Source organism: Chenopodium album, chromosome 17, assembly GCF_948465745.1.
Source record: "Chenopodium album chromosome 17, dcCheAlbu1.1, whole genome shotgun sequence".
NCBI classification, from domain to species: Eukaryota; Viridiplantae; Streptophyta; class Magnoliopsida; order Caryophyllales; family Amaranthaceae; genus Chenopodium; species Chenopodium album.
Window position 1 is genome coordinate 44,635,967 of NC_137850.1, and position 20,461 is coordinate 44,656,427.

General features: G+C 32.5%; 2 protein-coding genes across 2 annotated transcripts; both read right to left on the bottom strand.

Annotated features, from left to right (window-relative positions):
- Positions 1 to 109: 109 nt before the first annotated feature.
- Positions 110 to 1,929, bottom strand: LOC145589114 (SNF1-related protein kinase regulatory subunit gamma-1-like). Its single transcript, XM_081645676.1, has 6 exons — positions 1,741 to 1,929; positions 1,317 to 1,424; positions 1,056 to 1,217; positions 864 to 946; positions 593 to 781; positions 110 to 494 (listed from the first exon to the last, which is right to left on the bottom strand). Exons 1-6 carry the CDS (start codon positions 1,927 to 1,929, stop codon positions 110 to 112), a joined length of 1,116 nt encoding a protein of 371 aa, XP_081501802.1.
- A 710-nt stretch (positions 1,930 to 2,639) lies between these two features.
- LOC145588147 (glucose-1-phosphate adenylyltransferase large subunit 1-like) lies at positions 2,640 to 7,122 on the bottom strand. Its single transcript, XM_081644793.1, has 15 exons — positions 6,846 to 7,122; positions 6,172 to 6,470; positions 5,671 to 5,793; positions 5,347 to 5,517; positions 5,150 to 5,242; positions 4,959 to 5,042; positions 4,816 to 4,871; positions 4,602 to 4,695; positions 4,324 to 4,509; positions 4,117 to 4,197; positions 3,916 to 4,002; positions 3,731 to 3,835; positions 3,509 to 3,615; positions 3,306 to 3,366; positions 2,640 to 3,175 (listed from the first exon to the last, which is right to left on the bottom strand). Exons 2-15 carry the CDS (start codon positions 6,397 to 6,399, stop codon positions 3,074 to 3,076), a joined length of 1,578 nt encoding a protein of 525 aa, XP_081500919.1. The 5' UTR covers positions 6,400 to 6,470; positions 6,846 to 7,122; the 3' UTR covers positions 2,640 to 3,073.
- Between the last annotated feature and the right edge of the window lie 13,339 nt (positions 7,123 to 20,461).

The following is a 20,461-nucleotide window of genomic DNA, read 5'->3' on the forward strand; positions in this document are numbered from 1 at the left end:
GCCTAACTCGACAGGGCTTGTGACATTCAACCGACCTGATTAGAACAGTCAATTCTACAGCATCTTCACTTCACCTTAAATTACAGAAAGAAAAAAGGCACAGAGGGACTTACTGGTCAGACACTAAGGTACCATTTTCTATATGGCACCCAGTATTCTGTAAAGCGAATTCAAAGAACCCACCTCCATTGATCCTCGATTCCAAACAAGGGGGAGCAAACTCTATGATAATGTCTTTTAAGGTAAGGGCAGCGATCATTCTGTTCGATTCATCAACTATGCAGCTGGATTCACTGTTTGTCTCTGTCATTTTTACCATGACCTGCTTAAGGGAGTCGGTTTCTTTGTGGATGACTGGTGAATCCATTCTCGGGATAAAATTATTTCTTAGGCGGAGACTTTGGGCCACCAGATCATGCTGCTGATTCTCAGTAATAAGGTTGTAGCTGTCCTCATTGCTGGCTATTTTAATGAACTCTGCCAAAGTCATAGTCCTATAACAAGAGCAAGAGAAACTGTTTTAGCAACAACTCGTCGAAAATGAGCCTACAGTAGTACAGTTACAGGTAATACTACTAAGGATGTAACTCACTTGGATTTAGAAAACAGTTGATAGTTGTTTAGAAGGGTGATGTCATCTTTTCTTACTGTTCCAATCACCTCTCCAGTCATTCTGTCTACTGCAGCAACACTAGCGAATCTGTTTTCCGACAGAACTAACAATGCTTCTGAAATACTTTGATCTCCATGTACTTGAAAGACAGAGTTCTTCCTCTGAAATCTGTCATAGACATTAATGTTGCTTGGATTAGTGTTTTCAATGTTTTTTCTAAAATATACAATCCTTGAACTTGTTTTAGTACCGAAATTTTGACAAGGAAACGTTAGCTATGCTGTCAAACCACTCTAACCCACTTGATCGGAGAAGGAACTTGACTACTGCATTCTGCTACACCAAACTGAAGATAATAAGTTCTCTGCAGCACTATAAAATGAAGATCTTTGCAGTCTTAATTATGGAAAATCTATCTGTAAAGCTTTGGAAAGAAGATTACCTGTGAAATGAAACCGATAACTTGATCTGTGGCTCGTTCTATGATAGGCAGAACAAGGAGCTGATGCTTAGATAGCAGCAGGAGCACTTGAAAGAGAGTATCGTCTTCCAAATGCACAGGAATGTATGGATCCCATAGGAAGTATTTCGCTAGCTCTCCCACCTATTGAATTATTATATGATGACATAACATGTTTATTAAAAAGTCTCTAGTGGCTATTGTATAATTCTTCCGAAGGACAGAAGGAGTTGAAAATTGTACCTTAGCTTGCTTCAAATCAGGATTTTGATCTAGCCTCGAGAAGAAGCCTTCAAAAGCATGTTGTCTAGCTTCCTTTTGTCTTTGACTAGTTTCATACTTTTTAAGCCTCTGCAGTATTTCATCATCACTAAATGACCACAGTACCAGGACTGAAAAACTGGACAAATTTAGAAATTGATGAAGTAAATAATGTTTACTATCAAAAATAAACAAGCAAGAGATTGTTATTTATTCCATTGGTTCATCTGTTTATACAATAGAAATTAATCTTGTAGCATTGATATGGTTATCTGTTGTTCCTGTACGGGTGTACATATAACATATGGAGCTTGTGCATACAAATAAACGATAAATCGTGACTGATATCCAAATAAACTATCTGATGACTGGTAGTTTTGTATACTTGACAAGTAGGGTACTGTACCTGTATGCACCATAGGACAATGGAAGCAAAACTAATGACACCAATGTAGCGATCCGAGAGCTTTGAAATGGCAGCATTTTTAGCACTAGAGTTGTTTGTGATGAGTGCTACTGCTACATTCTTCTCATACAGCAAGCGTATTGCATCTCTTAGTGAATCCCCAGCCTTTACTTCCAGTACTTGTGCCATCAATACATAGTTCAGCAGGTTAGAATAATAAAGAAGGGGAGTTAATCTATTTAGATAACATAAAACATTATGTGAACAAAAAGATCACAACAAATTAAAATCTGGTGCACCAACAACATTGATTTCGACTTGTGACAATTGTGAGTAATATTACACCCTCCATCGAGATTATAGTCACGTTGATAATGTAATATGATAATGATCTAGTAACGTACAAACATGACAACAACTAGATAATTGTCGAAGAAATGAAGGGTGCTAACCAGGTGCATCTCTGATGCCAGGCAAGGAGGAGATGGAGATGCTGTTAAGGTAGGTTTGGAGAGCGGAGGAATAGTCTTTTGAATCATTCTCCATCTTTTATTTTTCAAGAAGAGAAAAAATAATGGTTACATTGCTTGCAAATTTGTAACTGAATAACTAATTAAGCTACCTTCCGTGTTTTGGTTTTGTTCCTTGAAATTTTCACTATGTGCCACATGGCTATGAAAATCATCACATCATTTTATTGATTTAGTTCACATTTAATACCACAAATGCTGCACAGATCTACTAAATTTTTAATTTTAAGAAAATAACTAATTATTGAATATTAAATCTAAGTAATTTATTTACTCCGTAAAAGAGAGAGAGAAAAAAAAAATCCATAAATGTGGGATATTATGGTCAAGCAAAGGATAGAGTATAAAATATAAAGAAGCATGAAAGAATTTGTGTAATTCCCAAAAGTGTACAACTTTTTTATTGATGTATAAACTTAAGTTTGATACAAGATTTCAATCTATGATTATTTGACAGTTGAACACATAATTATTCCCTACTCCAAAAACTCTCATTTCAGACAGAATGTTGCTATATAATGTAGTTCTAGTAGTAGTAGTAGTAGTATGATTATAAAAGCATGAGGTCAGCTTATTATTATTTCTCCACTTTTCTCTTTTGTACACAGCATAGCCAAGCTGGTCTCTAGTTGAACATACAAGGCATACGGCGATATATGATCTCTGGCAGCTCGTTCGTTGTAGTCCATGCTCACGGTACTTCTCACCTTTTGACATAATGTCCTCTGAAGGTTCCTAATCCGAATCCCCTGTTTCAAGCCTTAATGTATGAAAGATGTTTCATTGCTGAACTTGGAAGATGACTATATGATGGTGCCATCTTCAATGGTTGCCTTCTCCACTACAATGGTGATTCCTGATCGAATATAGAACCCTTGTTCTGGCCTATCAGCTTCCACAACACCCTTAAAATGTAGCGAAAAAAGACGAGTGTTCAGTCTTGTGCTTTACAATAATGTGCATGTTCTCAATAAAAGCATTAAAGAATAAACAAAAGGCATATAAAGGTGGATATATAAGGTAAAGTATGCTCACATCTTTGTTGGTGATGATCACATCTTTACCTATCTTCGCATTCTTGTCAATGATACAGTTCCTGCAAAAGGAAAGAATCGCCTTTTATAGACACACATGTAATAAAACTGTTTTCAAATGCTATAGTAATCTGAATTATTTTCAGTAGAGCAAAAAAATACTGTTAAGTGTGATCAGCAATCCAATCTGACAAGATTGTGTACCTGATTTTCGTGTTTCGGCCAATCCCAATTGGTGCCTTACCCTCTGCTAAAAGAGATGCGATCTCAGATTCAGTTTGATAGTAGTCTGCACCCATCATCAAGGTATCCTAGAAGGCCAAAGAAACAGCTTTTCAGATATTGCTGAAAAGAGCAGGAAAAAGGAGAAAAAGAAGTTCCATACTACTACACAGTTTGATAGATAGGAAACTTCTAGATCTATACCTTAAGCTCTACACCAGAGTCCAAACGTGACCTTTCTCCCACGATAGAGTGCTCAACTGTACATTCTCGCAGGAAGCATCCATGGGAAATAATAGCATCCTTAATCTGTACAATTCAAATAAGGTCATTAATCTTACTAGTGACTGCATCTACTATGAAACAGAGGTTATTAGAGTAGAGCATACCTTGCACTTGTCCATTTTCGTAGGTGGTAGGAACCGAGGGGATGTGTAGAAGGGCGTCTTTGGGTCATAAAACTGAAATTTTGGTGACTGTTTGAAAATAAAACAAGATGATTTGTGTTATTCAACAGTTTATCTCAATATCAATGCAGGCATGTTTTATATAGATGACTTATCAAGCTGTGGATTAAGAAGCTTGATCACCTCTTTGGTGAGTGCTAAATTAGCATCAAAGAAAGTCTTCAGGGTTCCGATATCTTCCCAGTAGTCTCTGAACAGATATGCCTGATAAGACCCAAAAAAAAACCACTTTGTATTTCAGAATGCTGGTATCATGTATGGTGATAGAAGAGTAATAAATCCAACAAAGAGAAGGAAAATCGGCAAGAGACCATTTTAATCATGACATACCTGAATATTCTGTTCCTTTACAGCAGAAGGAAGGATTTCAGACCCAAAGTCGTTGGATTTTGGGTATGACTGTTTCAGAAGCTTAAGTAAAACATCTGTCTTAAACACATAAACTCCCATGGATGCAATGTAAGGACTATTTGAAGCATCTTCTCGAGATAATCCCAGGACTTGTGTGTCCACTTTCTGCAGCAAATCAGACAGCGAAAAGGATTTAGGGTTCACCATTTCAAGTTGTGTGGACAAAGAACATGAAAAATCATAGAAATATAGGTCACCATTGCTTCCAAATCAGCTCCCTTAGGTTTCTCCCAAAATTGGACAATTCGTCCTCTGCTGTCTATCTTCATCAGTCCATAATCCGATGCACGACTGGGAGAAGGCGTAAATTTGAAGCCAAATACAAACAGGTAACTTATATAAATATATGAACAAAGAAATATTCGGAGTATGAAAGAATATTAACCACCAAAGATGGAAATGCTAGCATACCTCTCACCCACAGGAACACAAGAAACTGTGATATCAGAGTTTCTGTCAATGTGATTCTGCAAGTAATTGATCGAAAGGTAGTTAATATCATTATATGATGACCAGTTTATATAATTGAAATCAAGAAGAAACTCATTCAGAACCTGCACAAGATCCATGTAGTCCATTCTATAGAGCTGATCACCAGACAAGATCAGAATATTCTCAATATTCTTATTCCTCGCATCCTGTATAAATTAGAGACATTCAGCACATACCCTTTTCCTACAGTCCAATATTTCTGAATCTATGTATCCTAATAACAGTAAAAGAACTATGAAATCAACTTTCCTACCTCAAACAGCCATATAAATTGTCTGACAGCATCAGCTGTTCCTTGGAACCAGTTCTTTCCAGCTTCTCCTTGTGTTTGTGTAGCTGCCAAAACCTGTTACATAATTCACGGTCAATCTTGCTACTCACATATGATTAAAAAAAAAATTCAAATCTACATTTTAAATTGGGCTATGGTATACTGCATCAGAAGTTTACCTCCACAAATCCGTCACCAAAGTTGATACCGTTCCCATGATAAGTACGGTATATGTGGCGATTAAGGGAAGCTGAATTGAACTGAGTTAATATGAATACTTTGTTTATACCACTGTTGATGCAGTTACTCATTGGAATATCAATAAGCCTGTAGCATCCTCCAACAGGAACCTGCATCATACTTTATTTAATATACATGGTCCATACCAAAAACCTGATACAAAACTTTATTTGTTGCACAACATTTATGTGCATAACATTTACACAATTGGTCCATAATATTACTCTTCATAGTTCTATACATATTTCCAAAGGTCTACTTACAGCAGGTGTTGCTGTTCTGCTGGTAAGTGGAAATAACTGAGCTCCTGCACCTCCTCCCAATATAATTGATGCCACATTTTTAGGATCAGCACTTTTCCTTTCGACGATTGGTGCCTCCCTAATCTGCAATAAATTTAAATGTTTTGAAGGTTGAAATAAAGGACCTACTAATTTTTCTTTGGAATAGTACACACATCATATGAAATATTAACAACAACAATAGATTGAACTACGGGTGGTCATACAGATATACGATAATAGATTGAATATGCGTGATCATATTAGTTTAGACCAAACTGGTCATACAAAAACATATTGAACTAAGGCATAAAAAAATACGAGTACAAATGCAGAACGTGTTAACAAAAATAGATTTAATGACGTCGAAGTGTGACACTTTACACACATATAATGATATAATGATCAACATAACTTGTACAAGGGCATGAATCAAATCAAATTAAAGACTGAAAAGATAAATTACAATAAAATTGAACTTACAAGTGTCTCAGTGGCATTGTTTGATGTCAAGACAGAAAAAGCAACACCAGGGTTAATCTTTCTGCCTCTTTGATCATTCTTCAAGCTCCTTGGCAAATGATTTGCCAACACATTGCCATTTTTTAAACTACCTCTGATTTTCTCTCCCCAAATACAATTTTCTCCATAATTTTTACCAGTTCTTGCTAATTTGGTATTTGCTCCAATTGTTGCACAATAAGAATCCATCCCAAAAATTCAAACTTTTTTCCTTTTTTGGGTGATTTTTATTTTTAGCAATGACCCACAAATCAGAAGACCTGAATAAAGATAAAATGATAATGATGAAGATTGAAGAATCCTAAGAAAACAAATAAAGTACCAACTCCAATCTAAGCAACCAAGTAAACCAAAGTAAAGTAATTAGATCACAAAATTGTACTTAATTTCTAAAATAATTGTTCCATGTGTTATATTGGTACTACAAAAACTATAATTAAAACTCCATTAACAAAGTAAACCCACTAAAACAAGCAACATTATAAACAAACAACAAATAATTTGCAACATTATAAACAAAAAACAAATAATTTGCAATATCATCCAACATAAAGTCTTGACAGGTGGTACTCAACACATGAGATCAAATCTCGCGCGTAAAAATATAACAAGAGTGGCATAAGGAAAGTTGTTACCTTTGAAATAGGAATTACACCCAAAAGCTGCAAAGATCAATAATAATGGAGAATGAAGAAATGGTAGAAGATGAAACTAAATAAGGAGGCAAACAAGCATGAATGATGGTGAAAATATGGGCTTTATTGGCCTGTGAGCCCTCTTTTCACGAGAATCCTCTTCTTATGATAACTGGAAAATTATATTTTGTTATTTTTATATGCCTTGAAAAACTAAATTTATTGACAGTGAAATCTTCTTCCTTATTTGTATATTGTTTTTGTTCTATTTTCTCTCTCTTAAAATGTGCAAGAGTGAATTTTTATTTATTGGCTACTTTGAGTTTGACCCAATAAATAAATTTATAAAGTAATTTTTGGTTTGCAAAATGTAATTACTGCCTTTCGAGATGATATCATTGCTTTCCGTGTATTGCTGCTTAAAAATCCCACTCATTAGTCACTAGTAGCCAAACACCTGTCCATATTCAGAGACAGGCAGACAAATTAGGCAATGTTTGATTAACGTTTAAAAAAAAAAAAAGAAAAATCTTTCTTCCTTTTCAAATAATTACTACGAGTACTCTATTCGATTCACTTTATATTAGCCAATTTTTAATGAACATTTTATATCAATATGACCATGATCATGAATATTTTCGGTAATATATAATTGAAAATTATAAAAAAAATTTAATATTTGAAAATGTTATAATATGGGAAATCTAATAAGATCTCACATCTTAATTTATTTCTATTATATTAACCATAAAATATACTCCGTAATTAAACTTATTTTATTTTGTCCGCAGGAATAGTAACTGAGTCGAACTTTGAGAAACAAAATTGTCACGTTTGATTGTGTCTATTATTCAAGGATAAAAAAATACTTAACTTGTTAATATATTTAATATTCAACGAGAAAAATAATTTGAAAATACATATACTTGTATATTGAAATTATTTTTAAAAAATCTCTCATAATCATTTTTTTTTTCCCATAAATTATAATATGTAGTTAAAAATGATCTAATAAATTAGTGTCAAAATAGAGTTGTTTGATAAAGTTTAATTATTTGATTACAAATTGAAAGAGTAAAACTTGTATTGGAAAGAAGATCAATTAGTTGGTTTGTGTTGATATGTAATATCATGTTTTTTTTTTTACCGTGTGTTAGTTGTTAATACAAAGTTTCTACGTACGTCTGATTATACTCCAATCCGTGTGTGAGTATTAAAACTCTTTGTTAGAGTTGTGCACGCATCAAATTATAACACCATATGTTCTTGGGTACTTGAGAGATGAGATTTAAGGGCATGAAACAATTAGTGCTGCCTCCTAATGAGTTAGTAAATTGTCCTAACTTCTTCTTCTTTTTTTTTCTTTTTTCTTGTCTCGATCTTTATTTATTTGCTATTAATGGTATTTAGAGTGACTTTTTTTTTCCTTTAAGCATGTAATGCACGGCATTATCCTTGTCTAGCAAATTGGCATTGCTATAAGGGATAAGAAGTGGAGTTTTGGACCAATCTATTGGCTAGTAGGATCGTTAGTACATTAATGCAATCCCTTAATCTTTTTAAGCATATCTAATTTTAATTGGAGCTTGAACTTTTCCAAAAAAAAAAAAAAAAAAAAAAAAAAAAATGAAGAAGTTGATTCAAAGTTTTTGACTGTTTAACCACCGAGAAAGGAAGGATTATCCGTTGTCTTGTTTGTTGGTTCACATTTGAGGTGTTTGATACAATTGACGCTTGATACTTGATAGGGATATATTTGTGATATGTCCTCTTGTTTTTTCAAACTCCCTATGTAAATGAAAATCAATTATGCTGAAATTGATGTTGCAAAAAAAATAAAAAATAAAAAATAAAAAAAATTCTAATTTTAAATATGGTACAAAGTAATTGTCAAAGCAATCAACATTAGGCTTTGTAGTTGGTTTTTCAAAAAATCGATACTAAGATTGTATAACGATAAAAGCGTAATGATAATCCAACTAGTCAACTACAACTGTTATAAAGAGTTGTTTCAAAAACCTTTATTGTTAATTATACAATATGATTATATGAAAAGAGGAGTAAGGACGATGTGATAAATCATCTTTGCAAGAATAGGATATATGAATTTTGTTTGTTTCAATTTTCTAACAGAAAGCTTTGGAGTTAGATCTACCGTATAGTATTGTAACTTTCTTCACTTCTTGTAGTATTTCAATTACGTGTTAGGAATAATCTTAGGAAATTTATATGTAAAATTGAATCTATATACAAAGTATTTGTGTGTTAGTTTTCTGCATAAAGAACCAAAATAGAAAATTGATATAAATGAGATTCTATAATCTTTAAGTTTTGATACATCATCTACGAATAAGTAAAATTGAGCATCCATTGAATTGATAATAGCATTATTGGAAGCCTGACCTATAAGGTTGATAAATGATAATGAATCACTGTAATCTTCTGGTTATTTTCTATAGCTCAAGTGCTCAACTAGTGCAAGTATCAAACAAGATTCAGTATTGGGGAAATTAACCTAATATAGTAACCTTGGAAGACAAACTAGTATAAAGTTATAAACTCTACATATAGTAGTGTACTTATTTTGATTTCTTTTCATAATTATGCTTAGTAAAAAAACTTTATGGAAAAAATTTAAATTTGTTATATTATATAATTAAAAGTTTCCTAATCAAATTTGGTTTTTACATTACATGTTCATACTCCGATGTTACACGACCAACAAAAAACTGCGATATTTTATTTTAGATGAGTGATTAGAATACACTACCAAGAGGAAACAAAGTATTGAGTCAAAGAACTACTGTTAGGTAACAAGGATCAATTATACACTTGATTTGGAAACATAGAAGGTAAGGACCATATTTTTAGTACAGTATGATTTAACATATGCAAAATGAAAGTAAACTACAAAGGTTGGAGTTTACCAGATCACAGGATGCCAATAATTTTCTGGAAAAAATGAAAATATCTTCCTGACCGCACACGTGTCAGGAATTCACGGTTCATGTTTTTTTTCTCCAAAAAAAAGTGTAGAAATTTCTTAAGTCATTTTATTGTGATTTGGTCCTAGCTGGACATATCACAGAAGTGGGCCCAACAAGGATTAAAGCCCATAACATAAGTAAGGGCCGTAGAATGTCAATTATAATTGGCCCACAAATTCCCACATTTAATAGAAGTCCAATATCCCAAATTACACAAACAAAGTGGTCAGATAGAAAGGGACACAGCAAGTCCGAACAAATACATGTTACACAATAGACTTTGGCAGTTTGTCTTGCGGAAAGAAGTCGAGAATTGCATATGCATAAGTAGAGGTGTTAAAAACACATCCAACCTGACCTGATCCGAAAAATATTCGATTCATATTTAGACTCGCGTAGACATAATAATTTAGTATGACTTAACTTTAAAAATTGACCCGACCCGATCCGATCGTCCGAATTGACACCCTTATGCACAAGTGCACAACGATTTGTATTATTCCCTCCGTTTTGCTATGCATAATTTTGATTAATGATATTTTTTAATTAGGCTAATGCTATATAAGCATTTAAGATACTTACTTTTATAGTATTAATTTGAGTATTTATACACAGTTTATGAGTAAATTGGTGTATAAATGTTTATTTAATATCTATTCTTTCCACTTTTATCTTTTTATTTGCAAGCCTAAGGGTTACATATAGTTTTATCCTTTTAATTATTAACAAGTATAAATTATAAAAAGTTTATATTTGAAAATTATACTTTGAGACGGTTCTTACAAGTATTCATTGATCATATTTTGTCTTTCATATAAAACACAAACAATATTCAAAGTGGTGCAGGTGAATAGTGTCAAAGTCAAAGTGGGACATTTAAATAAAAATAAAGGGAGCACTACGTATACGGATTACAAGTAAAATATTTTATTTTTACAAATTAGTTGACATGTTTAATATTGATACTAGGTTAGATCTCGTATCATGCACGGTGACTATAGTTATAAACTAAATTAGCCCCGTGCGATGCACGATATAAAATTTTTTTATACAATAGTACTCTTAAACCGGGAGTAATTTTATTTGGAAGCCAGATAGTTTTTTTTATAAATCCATAATAATGTAAAAAAATAAATAGAAAATAACATAATATAATAATTGTCTTAAAAAAATATATATACTCCGTATATATAATTTAATAATTTAAAGTAAAAAATAAGTAAAAATAAAAATAAGAATATGATGTCAGCAATTAATTTAGGCGGAAAATTTTTTTACCACAACTTGACATCTGTACAATTTAAATAGAGGATGGTGTCAACGGTTGTTACTTTAGTTATATTTATAAAAGCTAAAATTTAAAAAATAAAAAAAAGAGTTGTATGTAATATCTCGTATTTTTATACGTATTTTATTTAAAATAAGTATTTTGTGGGGCATTCAAATAATTTGAAATGAATTATTTATGATATTTTAATTATTTATTTTAAATAAGTTAGGAAATATTTTATAAAAGAAAAGTTTTATTTAAATTAATTATTTTATTAAGTTGAAAATTTAATTTAGGAAAGTTTATTTAATTATTTATTTTACTAAAGTTGGGGTTTAATTTAGGAAAGTTTTATTTTAATAAAGTTTTATTAGGAAAGGGATTAGGAAAGTTAAAATGGGAAAGTTTAGGTAAGAAGGGTTTCTAGAGAAAGGAGTATAAATATTCAACACTTGGGCAAATTAAACTTTGCTCAGAGTGGAGAAAACCCAAGGTAAACTTTCTCTCCCTTCTCCTTTATTTTTCTCTCTTTTTTTATTTTCTTTCTTTATTTTTCCCCTTCCCCTTGTTTTCCATTCACCACCGCCGCCCACCAACAGCACCAGCCGGCAGTGGCGGCTACCACCAGCGGCTGGAAGCAGCCAGTAGTGGTGGCCAGCCTGCTGTCCGGCCACCTTCCATTCGGAAAAAAAAAAATAAATAAATAAAATAATCTTTCTTTTTAATTTTTGTTTAAACCATAGATCTAATTATTAAATATGGGTTTTGTGATTAATATTATGATGTTTGATTATAATAGTATGTAATTTAATTTTCATATTTTAATTCTAATTAAAAAGCCCCAATTTTGAAACCCTAATTTCATAAATTATTAATTATTGAAAGATTATGATTTAGAGTGGTTTAACCTTTGATTTAAGTGTTTTAAAGCCTAATTACAGCAAGTTTTCATCAATATATGTTGTTGGAATTTTTGGTAGTATATTAAAAATCAAGTTTCTTTAAGGAATTTTAATTACCTATTAATTGGGATTAAAGTATGAGGTTTTAAATAAAATTTCAGCTTGTTTTAATTAAATTATGAGTGGTTTAATAAGAGTATATATTGCTGAAAATTTCTGTAGAGTGGATTTTAATGCTCTATTATTATTTTAAATTGTAGGAGACTTTGAAGTGAGTAATTTCTATTAGTCGTGGCGATATTAAGATCGTATTCAAGGTACATTCACGTACTTAGCATATTTTTGGTGATGTAGTAGCATGCTAGATGTGATTAATTGATTACAAGTAGTATCATGCTAGATTATGAATGGAAATTGTGATTTGGTTGATATTGGTGATTGAATTATGAAACATGATTTATTTATGATGGATTAATAATAATAGTTTGGCATGTTGAATATGAACCACACTTTTATTTATGGCATGATAGAAAGCATGTTTAATTAAACTAAATGTTTAATTTGGATTGGAATATTAAAAGGGAATTTTATTATGGTTCATATAATTTTTATTGATGCTATAAGCATGAGGAAAGAGCTATATAAGTGTCTATGAACATGAGGAATAAATTGTATGCTGGTGCCATTAAACTAAATGTTTAATTTGGATTGGAATATTAAAAGGGAATTTTATTATGGTTCATATAATTTTTATTGATGCTATAAGCATGAGGAAAGAGCTATATAAGTGTCTATGAACATGAGGAATAAATTGTATGTTGGTGCCTTAATGCACTTAAGGTGTTTTTGTAACGCATTATGCGTTTAAGGTGTCTTTGACACCAAGGTAGATTTAAAAAAGGTTCAACATTTAAATATTATGTGGTCACTAATTATCCAAGAATTAAATTGGAGTGTTTAATTGTTTGAATAATTATAATGTTTGATGTTATTATGATTTGTGAGTCATCACCAAGTTTAATAATATGTAAAGAACGTAAAGTGAAAGAGATTACGCACCAAAACTCTTGGAACGTATATACCTTGAGTATGAACATATAGGGGGAGTTATGCGACTTTATATTTGACCATAACTTCTACTGGGAGTACAGGACGCTATATTTTCCTTTTTATTATGCGCAGGAATTCCGCCACTTACGAGTGGTTCTTTTATATTGGCACGGTTAGCTCCCGTGTTAGTACTCCTCTATTGGGGCAGGTTAGGGGGAAACCCGTTCGATGTGTAATCAAAACTAAATAAATAATTTAGTTACTTAGTTGAGGAGTTTTGCTGTGTGTTGTGTGCTTGAAAACAGGTGCAATGAGGTAAGCTGTGTGTTGATAGGTAAAAGCATGTTAGTGTGTTTAATTACGCTTATGTACTCAGCTTTGCTGATTGTGTGTTTGTGTGTTTGTTGGACTTGTCTTTACCTTGGCCCTATGATGACCCATTTTTAATGGAGAGTAGTGGAAACAAGTAGAGAGAAGATTTTCAGGTGATGAAATATATTCATGATGGGCAAGAGTGAAGAGCAAATCATGCTAGTTTTCATAATTTATGATGTGTTATTGCTTTAATTATATTATGATATTATTGTTGCGAGACTAACGTAAAGGTTTTTAAATTAAATTGGTTTTGTTAAGGGCCTACAATGGTTCCAAGTTATAGGTTTGACTTTATTTTACTTTGGTTTGACTTTACTTTCATGAGTTGACTTTTTAAGTTGAGTCGTTTTAAATATTTTAAAAGAGAGTCTTCCGTTGTGTGTCTTTGATAGTTGTCTTAGCCGTTTTCACGGTGGCGGTAATATCTTAGATTTTCCTATTTAAAGTTTTAAACAGGGCAAAACAGGTATTTTAAAATAAAGGAATTTCTAGAGTGTTACATTGTATATTAAAATCTTCAAAAACTGATGTAAAATTTTGATGTTCAGAAAGTTATATGAAATGTCCAACAATTTATACCCATTTTCCTGTGATTCCGAACGCAAAACTTTTTCATACTTGTCTTGTTGTCTATCCAAAGTTAATGATAAGAAGTAGACCTGTCAATTAGGTCAATTGGGTCGGGTCATTTCGGGTCAGGGGTTATCTTAGATGGGGTCACTTCGGGTCACAGATCGAGAAATGCTCAAACTTAACCCAAAGTTTTGGGTGCGGGTCAACCCAACGAGGTTAGAACAATTTTTTATTTAACTTATTTTTGACTAATTTTTAAATAATTATGATTTTTCAAGCTTACTTCTATTTTTTTCCCTATTCTTTATCAAAAATTCTCACCAATATTATTTTTAGCCATTACATGCCTACTACATAATTTAAAGGATAATTTGACTTTTGCTACCTCACAAATACATCAATTTCACTTTTGCTACCTCGGAAAAATTTTATTTTATTTTGCTACCTGACAGTTACACTTTTTTTAAGTTTTGCTACCACTGAACGGAATCCGTTAAGGAATCCGTTAAGTGGGTCATAATGACACGTGTCGCGTTATTATTGGCCCAAAAAAATAAAAAAAAAAATAAAAAATAAAATTTTAAAAAAAAAGTTAAAAAAAATAAAAATAAAATAAAAAAAATAAAAAAAAAAACCTAAACTACCCAGCCACCACCCCCGCACCACCCCCGCGCCACCACCCCCTTCCCCCACCTCACCGCACCCCTCCCCGAAGCCACCAGCCGCGTCGCACCACCACCCCCTATCCACCGGAACCCTTCCCCTCCCTTTCCCGCAACCGCCTCGCCCCCAAAAACCACCAAACCCAAAAACGCACCACCACCCCCTACCCAAAAACGACCACGAATTTGGCCTTAAAAGGCCGAAATCGGCCGATCAAGGCCACTGAGCCTCAAAATCGGCCAATTTCGGCCATTTGTGGCCAAATTCGTGGCCAAATTCGAGCCATTTCGGGATTTAGGGTTTTTGGGTTTGGTGGTTTTTGGGGCGAGGCGGCTGCGGGAAAGGGAGGGGAAGGGTTCCGGTGGGTAGGGGGTGGTGGTGCGACGCGGCTGGTGGTTTCGGGGAAGGGTGCGGTGAGGTGGGGGGAAGGGGGTGGTGGTGCGGGGGTGGTGCGGGGGTGGTGGCTGGGTAGTTTAGGTTTTTTTTATTTTTTTATTTTATTTTTATTTTTTTTAACTTTTTTTTTAAAATTTTATTTTTTAATTTTTTTTTATTTTTTTGGGCCAATAATAACGCGACACGTGTCATTATGGATTCACTTAACGGATTCCTTAACGGATTCCGTTAAGTGGTAGCAAAACTTAAAAAAAGTGTAACTGTCAGGTAGCAAAATAAAATAAAATTTTTCCGAGGTAGCAAAAGTGAAATTGATGTGTTTGTGAGGTAGCAAAAGTCAAATTATCCTAATTTAAATCATCACCAAAGCACACTAATTTCTAATTAATAAAAAATGATAATAAAATTAAAACAAAACTAGCTTTTAAACATTTAAGAAATAGGTCAGGCCAACGTGGCATGACGATGATGTAAATTATGCAGATGCAATTGGTGTGGGTCGGTAGTTGATGTATAAGGTTGTCAGTGTGGATTTGAGCAACAATTTTAAGAAATGGATAAATGAGATAGAGAAATGAATGTTGGGTGGTAAATAAATGATCAAACTTAACCAATAAACTAGATATTAATTTTCAAATAAAACATAAAAACGGTCGGCGGGATGGGTTCAGGTTGGGTTTGACCTACAAATTTATGGGTTTAAACGGGTTTGGGTTAAATAGGATACGGGTCAAAGAATTATGTTTAAGACCCACAAAAATGGGTCGACTTCTAGTCGGGTTTGCGGACGAGTCAAAAATTAACAGGTCCAGTAAGAGGATACCAAATAGGTCCTATACAGTATACACTATGGGCCTGTTCTCTTCAACTTATTTTCAGTTTACTTCATAATTTCCTTCTCTCATAAAATATTCAGTTCATTTCATTTCAGTTCTTAATTTCCTTCTTTCATAAAATAATCAGTTCAGTTCAGTTCTTAATTTCCTTCTCCCATAAAATATTCAGTTCAGTTCAGTTCAGCTCTAATAAATTCAATTCAGTTCAGTTCAATTCAGTAAATTAGAACAAGCCCTATATTTGTTTGGATCATTACCTCATTGGATTAAGGGTTTGTTCTCTTCAAATTATTTTCATTTCAGTTCAGTTCGGCTCTAAGGGCCTGTTCTGTTGACTGAACTAAGCTGAACTGAATTGAATTGAACTGAACTGAACTGAACTTATTGGAATTGAACTGAATTGAACTTATTGGAGCTGAGCTGAACTGAACTGAACTGAACTGAATATTTTATGAGAGAAGGAAATTAAGATAAGAACTTAAATGAACTGAACTGAACTGAACTTATTGGAGCTGAACTGAACTGAAAATAAGCTAAAGAGAACAAGCCCTAATAAGTTCAGTTCAGTTCAGTTCTTAATTTCTTTCTCTCATAAAATATTCGGTTCAATTTAGTTCGGTTACAATAAGTTCAGTTTAGAACAGGCCCTAATTTTATTTGGTGCTATGCATCCATAAGTATTAGATTGAATAATGAAAAAGCGTAATTATAAGTGTATTTATTAGCGTAATATTTTATAAATACATGTAAATTACAGTTAAGCCAATTATAAGATTTTTTTTTTTTCCGTTTCTACATAGTAGACACTTTTCCTTAATAATGTTTTCGAATGCAAAAGTGCATCACTACTAATTAATAAATTCATGACAAACGTTACTCTACTACTTGTATGTATACTGCTCTTAAAAGCTAATTTAAGTCTTTACTCTCTGTAAGTTGTATTATGCAGTAATAAAATCACCTTTTAATAGAAAACTTATTCTTTAGTTTTTTAATATTGTAAACTAGTTTGGGGCCGATCAATGCCCGCGTTATGTTTAAATACAAAATGAAAAAATTACCTTGAATTAAAATAATATTTTGAAACCAATTCCTTAAGTTTAAATAATAAAATAAAAATGGTAAAATTAGTTGGGGATAGAAAGAGAGTTGCAGTAGTATTTGTTTTACAATTACATATTATGTGGTGGTAGCTCATTCAACATATAATGCTTAATGAAAAGTTACAATTTATATATGGATGTTAATTAAGTAATAAAGTGACATTAATTGCGGAATAGTGGTAATGAAAAGTTGGGTATTTCAAGGGATGTGTTGGTTCAAATCTAATCCATATGTGTTGCCATGTCATCATTTATGTGGTGCTATGTCATAAATGTTACGATGACAAATTATGACACATGCCATCAATATGTTAATCCCGTGGATTTTAATAATATTATAGATTTTTGTAAGGAATTCCATATTGTATGTATAGTTTTATTAACACAATTCTTAATATCATAAGTCATTAAGTCTACAGTCATGATTAGAGGTGTCAAAACCGAACCGACCCGAAAAAAATTATCCGTTTCGAACTGTAACCGATGCGATTTGATCCGAGAAAATCAGGACCCAAACCCGATCTATAACCGAACTGAACTCGATCCGAATCCGAACTTGATCCGATCCGAACTTGACCCGGCACCGATTTGATCCGAACTGAACACAACCCGAATCCGATTTGACTCGACCTGAACTCAAATCGAACCGATTTGACCAGATCCGAGCTCAACCCGATCCGAAAGTGACCCGAAAAATAACCGATCTAATCCGATCTGTTTTGATCCGAACTGATATCAGCCCGACCCGATTTTAACTCGATTTGATTTTTACCCAATCCGAATATAACCCGACCATAATTAATTATCGACCTTTTTATTCCAGTTCTTATGCTAATATATTTACTAATTATTAACAAGTTAACTTATTTTACTATAAAGAAATAATCCGAAGTAACAAGTTTACTTCATGTACATACCAATTATATAAAATTACTTTCTAAACTTTATATTCGTCTCATCTAAAAGATGACATTGAAGATTGTACAATTGAAGATTTGTAATAACCTTAAAAGGATGGCATTCTTATTTGTATATATCACCATATGTAATTATTATTTGTCAATATATCACTAGCTCATTATTTATCGTTTCACTTATATAGGTATGATAAGTCATCGATAATTATTCAATCTCAATTTGCCTCAAATATACTAATTACACATAACTTGATCAAACGAGAAAACTAAAACTTCGTACTTCGTAATTAATAATCAAACGATAAAAATATATTATACGACTTGAACCCAATAATAAGGTAAAAACTCAATAATAACTCTAGTTTAAAAATAATCTTATTTGGATATAAATGTGGCCAACTCGACCAAAATCCAGCCAAACACAGAAAGGAATTGAATCGAAATTGACCAATTAACGAATCAACGGATCAACCTTATCTTAATCAAATCAAACTTGACCGGATCGAAATCATCCCAAACGAAATCAACCCGACCCAAATTCATCCGACCCGAAATTAACTCGGTTAAACTCGTTTTGAACCCGAAACGAATTTATTCGAATCGAAAGTGAACCGATCTGGAGTTGATCCGACCCATATCCGACCCGAAATTGATAGACCATGACCCGAATTTGATCCGACCCGAGTAAAAACAATAATTTTGATCCCGAACAGACTCGACCCAAACTCCATCCGTTTATCCGAATTGACACCCCTAGTCACGATACACGATACACAATAACCTCATCTCTATTTTTTTTTTGTTTGATAAATAAATAAAGGAATATTCTAGTGCTTCTATTATATGTAGACACGTACTATAAATAAAACTCTTAAGTAAATGGAGTTAAGCTAAAATACGGTCCTTGAAGTTTGGTACTTGTAGCATTTTAGTTCCTCAACTTTCAAATGAGGCAAAATGGTCCATCAACCACCAATGTCTCACTTTTCAGGTACAAATTATGTGACTAATCATAGTTTAGGGACCTTGGTGCACATGTGGCAATAAATTTAATGATTTTAAATGTAAAGTTTAGGGACTTTTAGCTGATGAGTTGACATTAATTAAATTAGAAATGAAAGTTTAGGGACAATTATAGAGTGAGGTGGCTAATGTAATTATTATAAGCCAAAGTTTAGGGACCTTAAAGGGACACATGATGCTCCCATACAAGAGTGATTATAAGTTTTAACCCCTAAGTGTTATTTAGTTCAATTAAACTAATTTCATTTTAGTAAAAAATATTTACTTTTTAAAAATATATAAGTGAGATAATTTAAGCGTGTGAATGTATGGTCGTCGCTATTTACTTCAGTTAAACACATTTAGTTAATGATCTAAGGAAATTATTATTTTCTCCTAGAAATTAACACAAGAAAAAAGAAGAAAAAAAGAAAAACCCTTAAATTTTTCTCACATAAAACCCAAAAAAATTGAAAATCATTTAGAACACAAAATAAATAGAAAAAAAAACCTTGAAACTGACACACAAAAACCCAAAAAATTGAAAACCTTTTAGAACATAAACTCATGAAAAAATATATTGTCAACTAATGAGAAAAATAGGGTGGTATTATTTTTATTCTAGTTTCATAAATTTATTTAGTTTTATGTTACAAAGTTTGGGTTTGTCTTACTCACTCACTTCGAAAACACATTATATTTTTTGGTTTTATTTATTTTTATTTAAATTTATTTTGGTGTGTTAAATATATAAGGGGTTAGAAGTTAGGATCTGAGGATGTGTGGTTAATGAGTTTAGGTGGGATATATTGTATAAAATTTGATTACTAAAAAATGGTAGGAAGTAAAGGAATGATAAATAAAAACATATATAAAATATATCATGATTATCAAATTTTATTAGCAATTTTATTTTTGCCAACTCACTTTATAAATATTAGGTTAAAAAAACTCACTTTATGAATTCCTAAGCTTTTGTTTATATTGTTTCGAAAAAAAAAAAATTAAATAAAAACTTTTGTTTATATTTAATTTAATTAATTGACTATGATCTAACAAGTCCCTAAAATTTTGCTTGAAAAAAATAAGTATAGTCCCTAAATTTTGCTGACTTATCGCTGGAAGTCCTTGAACTTTGGCTTAGTTGGCATTGACATCCCTAAACTTTGCTGACTAGGAAGTTCCTCCACTAGAAATGGTGAGGCAAGAGTGGTTGAGGGACCTTTTTGTCTCATTTCAAAGATGAGGGACCAAATATGTAACTAATGCCAAAGTTGAGGGATCGTATTTTAGCTTAATTCTAAGTAAATGTTGGTGTTTTTTTTTTTTTGTTTTTTTTTTTTTTTTTTTTTTTGAAGACAAATGTTGGTGTAGTTTTTAAGGGATAGAAATTCTGATTTTTGACATAAAACGAACAACTGTATCTGAGTTTGAGATCGAATCCGATACCAATTCTAAAGAGAGTCCAAGTCCTAGACCCATATTATCAAAAGCCCTAATATTAAAATTCACGCAGCCCAAACCCAATAACCCTCCATAACC

Bases quoted from the DNA above. Each gene is read 5' to 3' on its own strand.
- LOC145589114 (XM_081645676.1), bottom strand. From the start codon at position 1,929: ATGGCACAAGTACTGGAAGTAAAGGCTGGGGATTCACTAAGAGATGCA. The intron at 1,218-1,316 runs GTACAATTTTCA...ATAATTCAATAG, and splicing joins CTGATTTGAAGCAAGCTAAG to GTGGGAGAGCTAGCGAAATA. The intron at 947-1,055 runs GTAATCTTCTTT...TTGGTGTAGCAG, and splicing joins TTATCGGTTTCATTTCACAG to AATGCAGTAGTCAAGTTCCT.
- LOC145588147 (XM_081644793.1), bottom strand. From the start codon at position 6,399: ATGGATTCTTATTGTGCAACAATTGGAGCAAATACCAAATTAGCAAGA. The intron at 4,198-4,323 runs GTATGTCATGAT...GGGTCTTATCAG, and splicing joins TAAAGGAACAGAATATTCAG to GCATATCTGTTCAGAGACTA. The intron at 3,176-3,305 runs GTGAGCATACTT...CTACATTTTAAG, and splicing joins TGATCATCACCAACAAAGAT to GGTGTTGTGGAAGCTGATAG.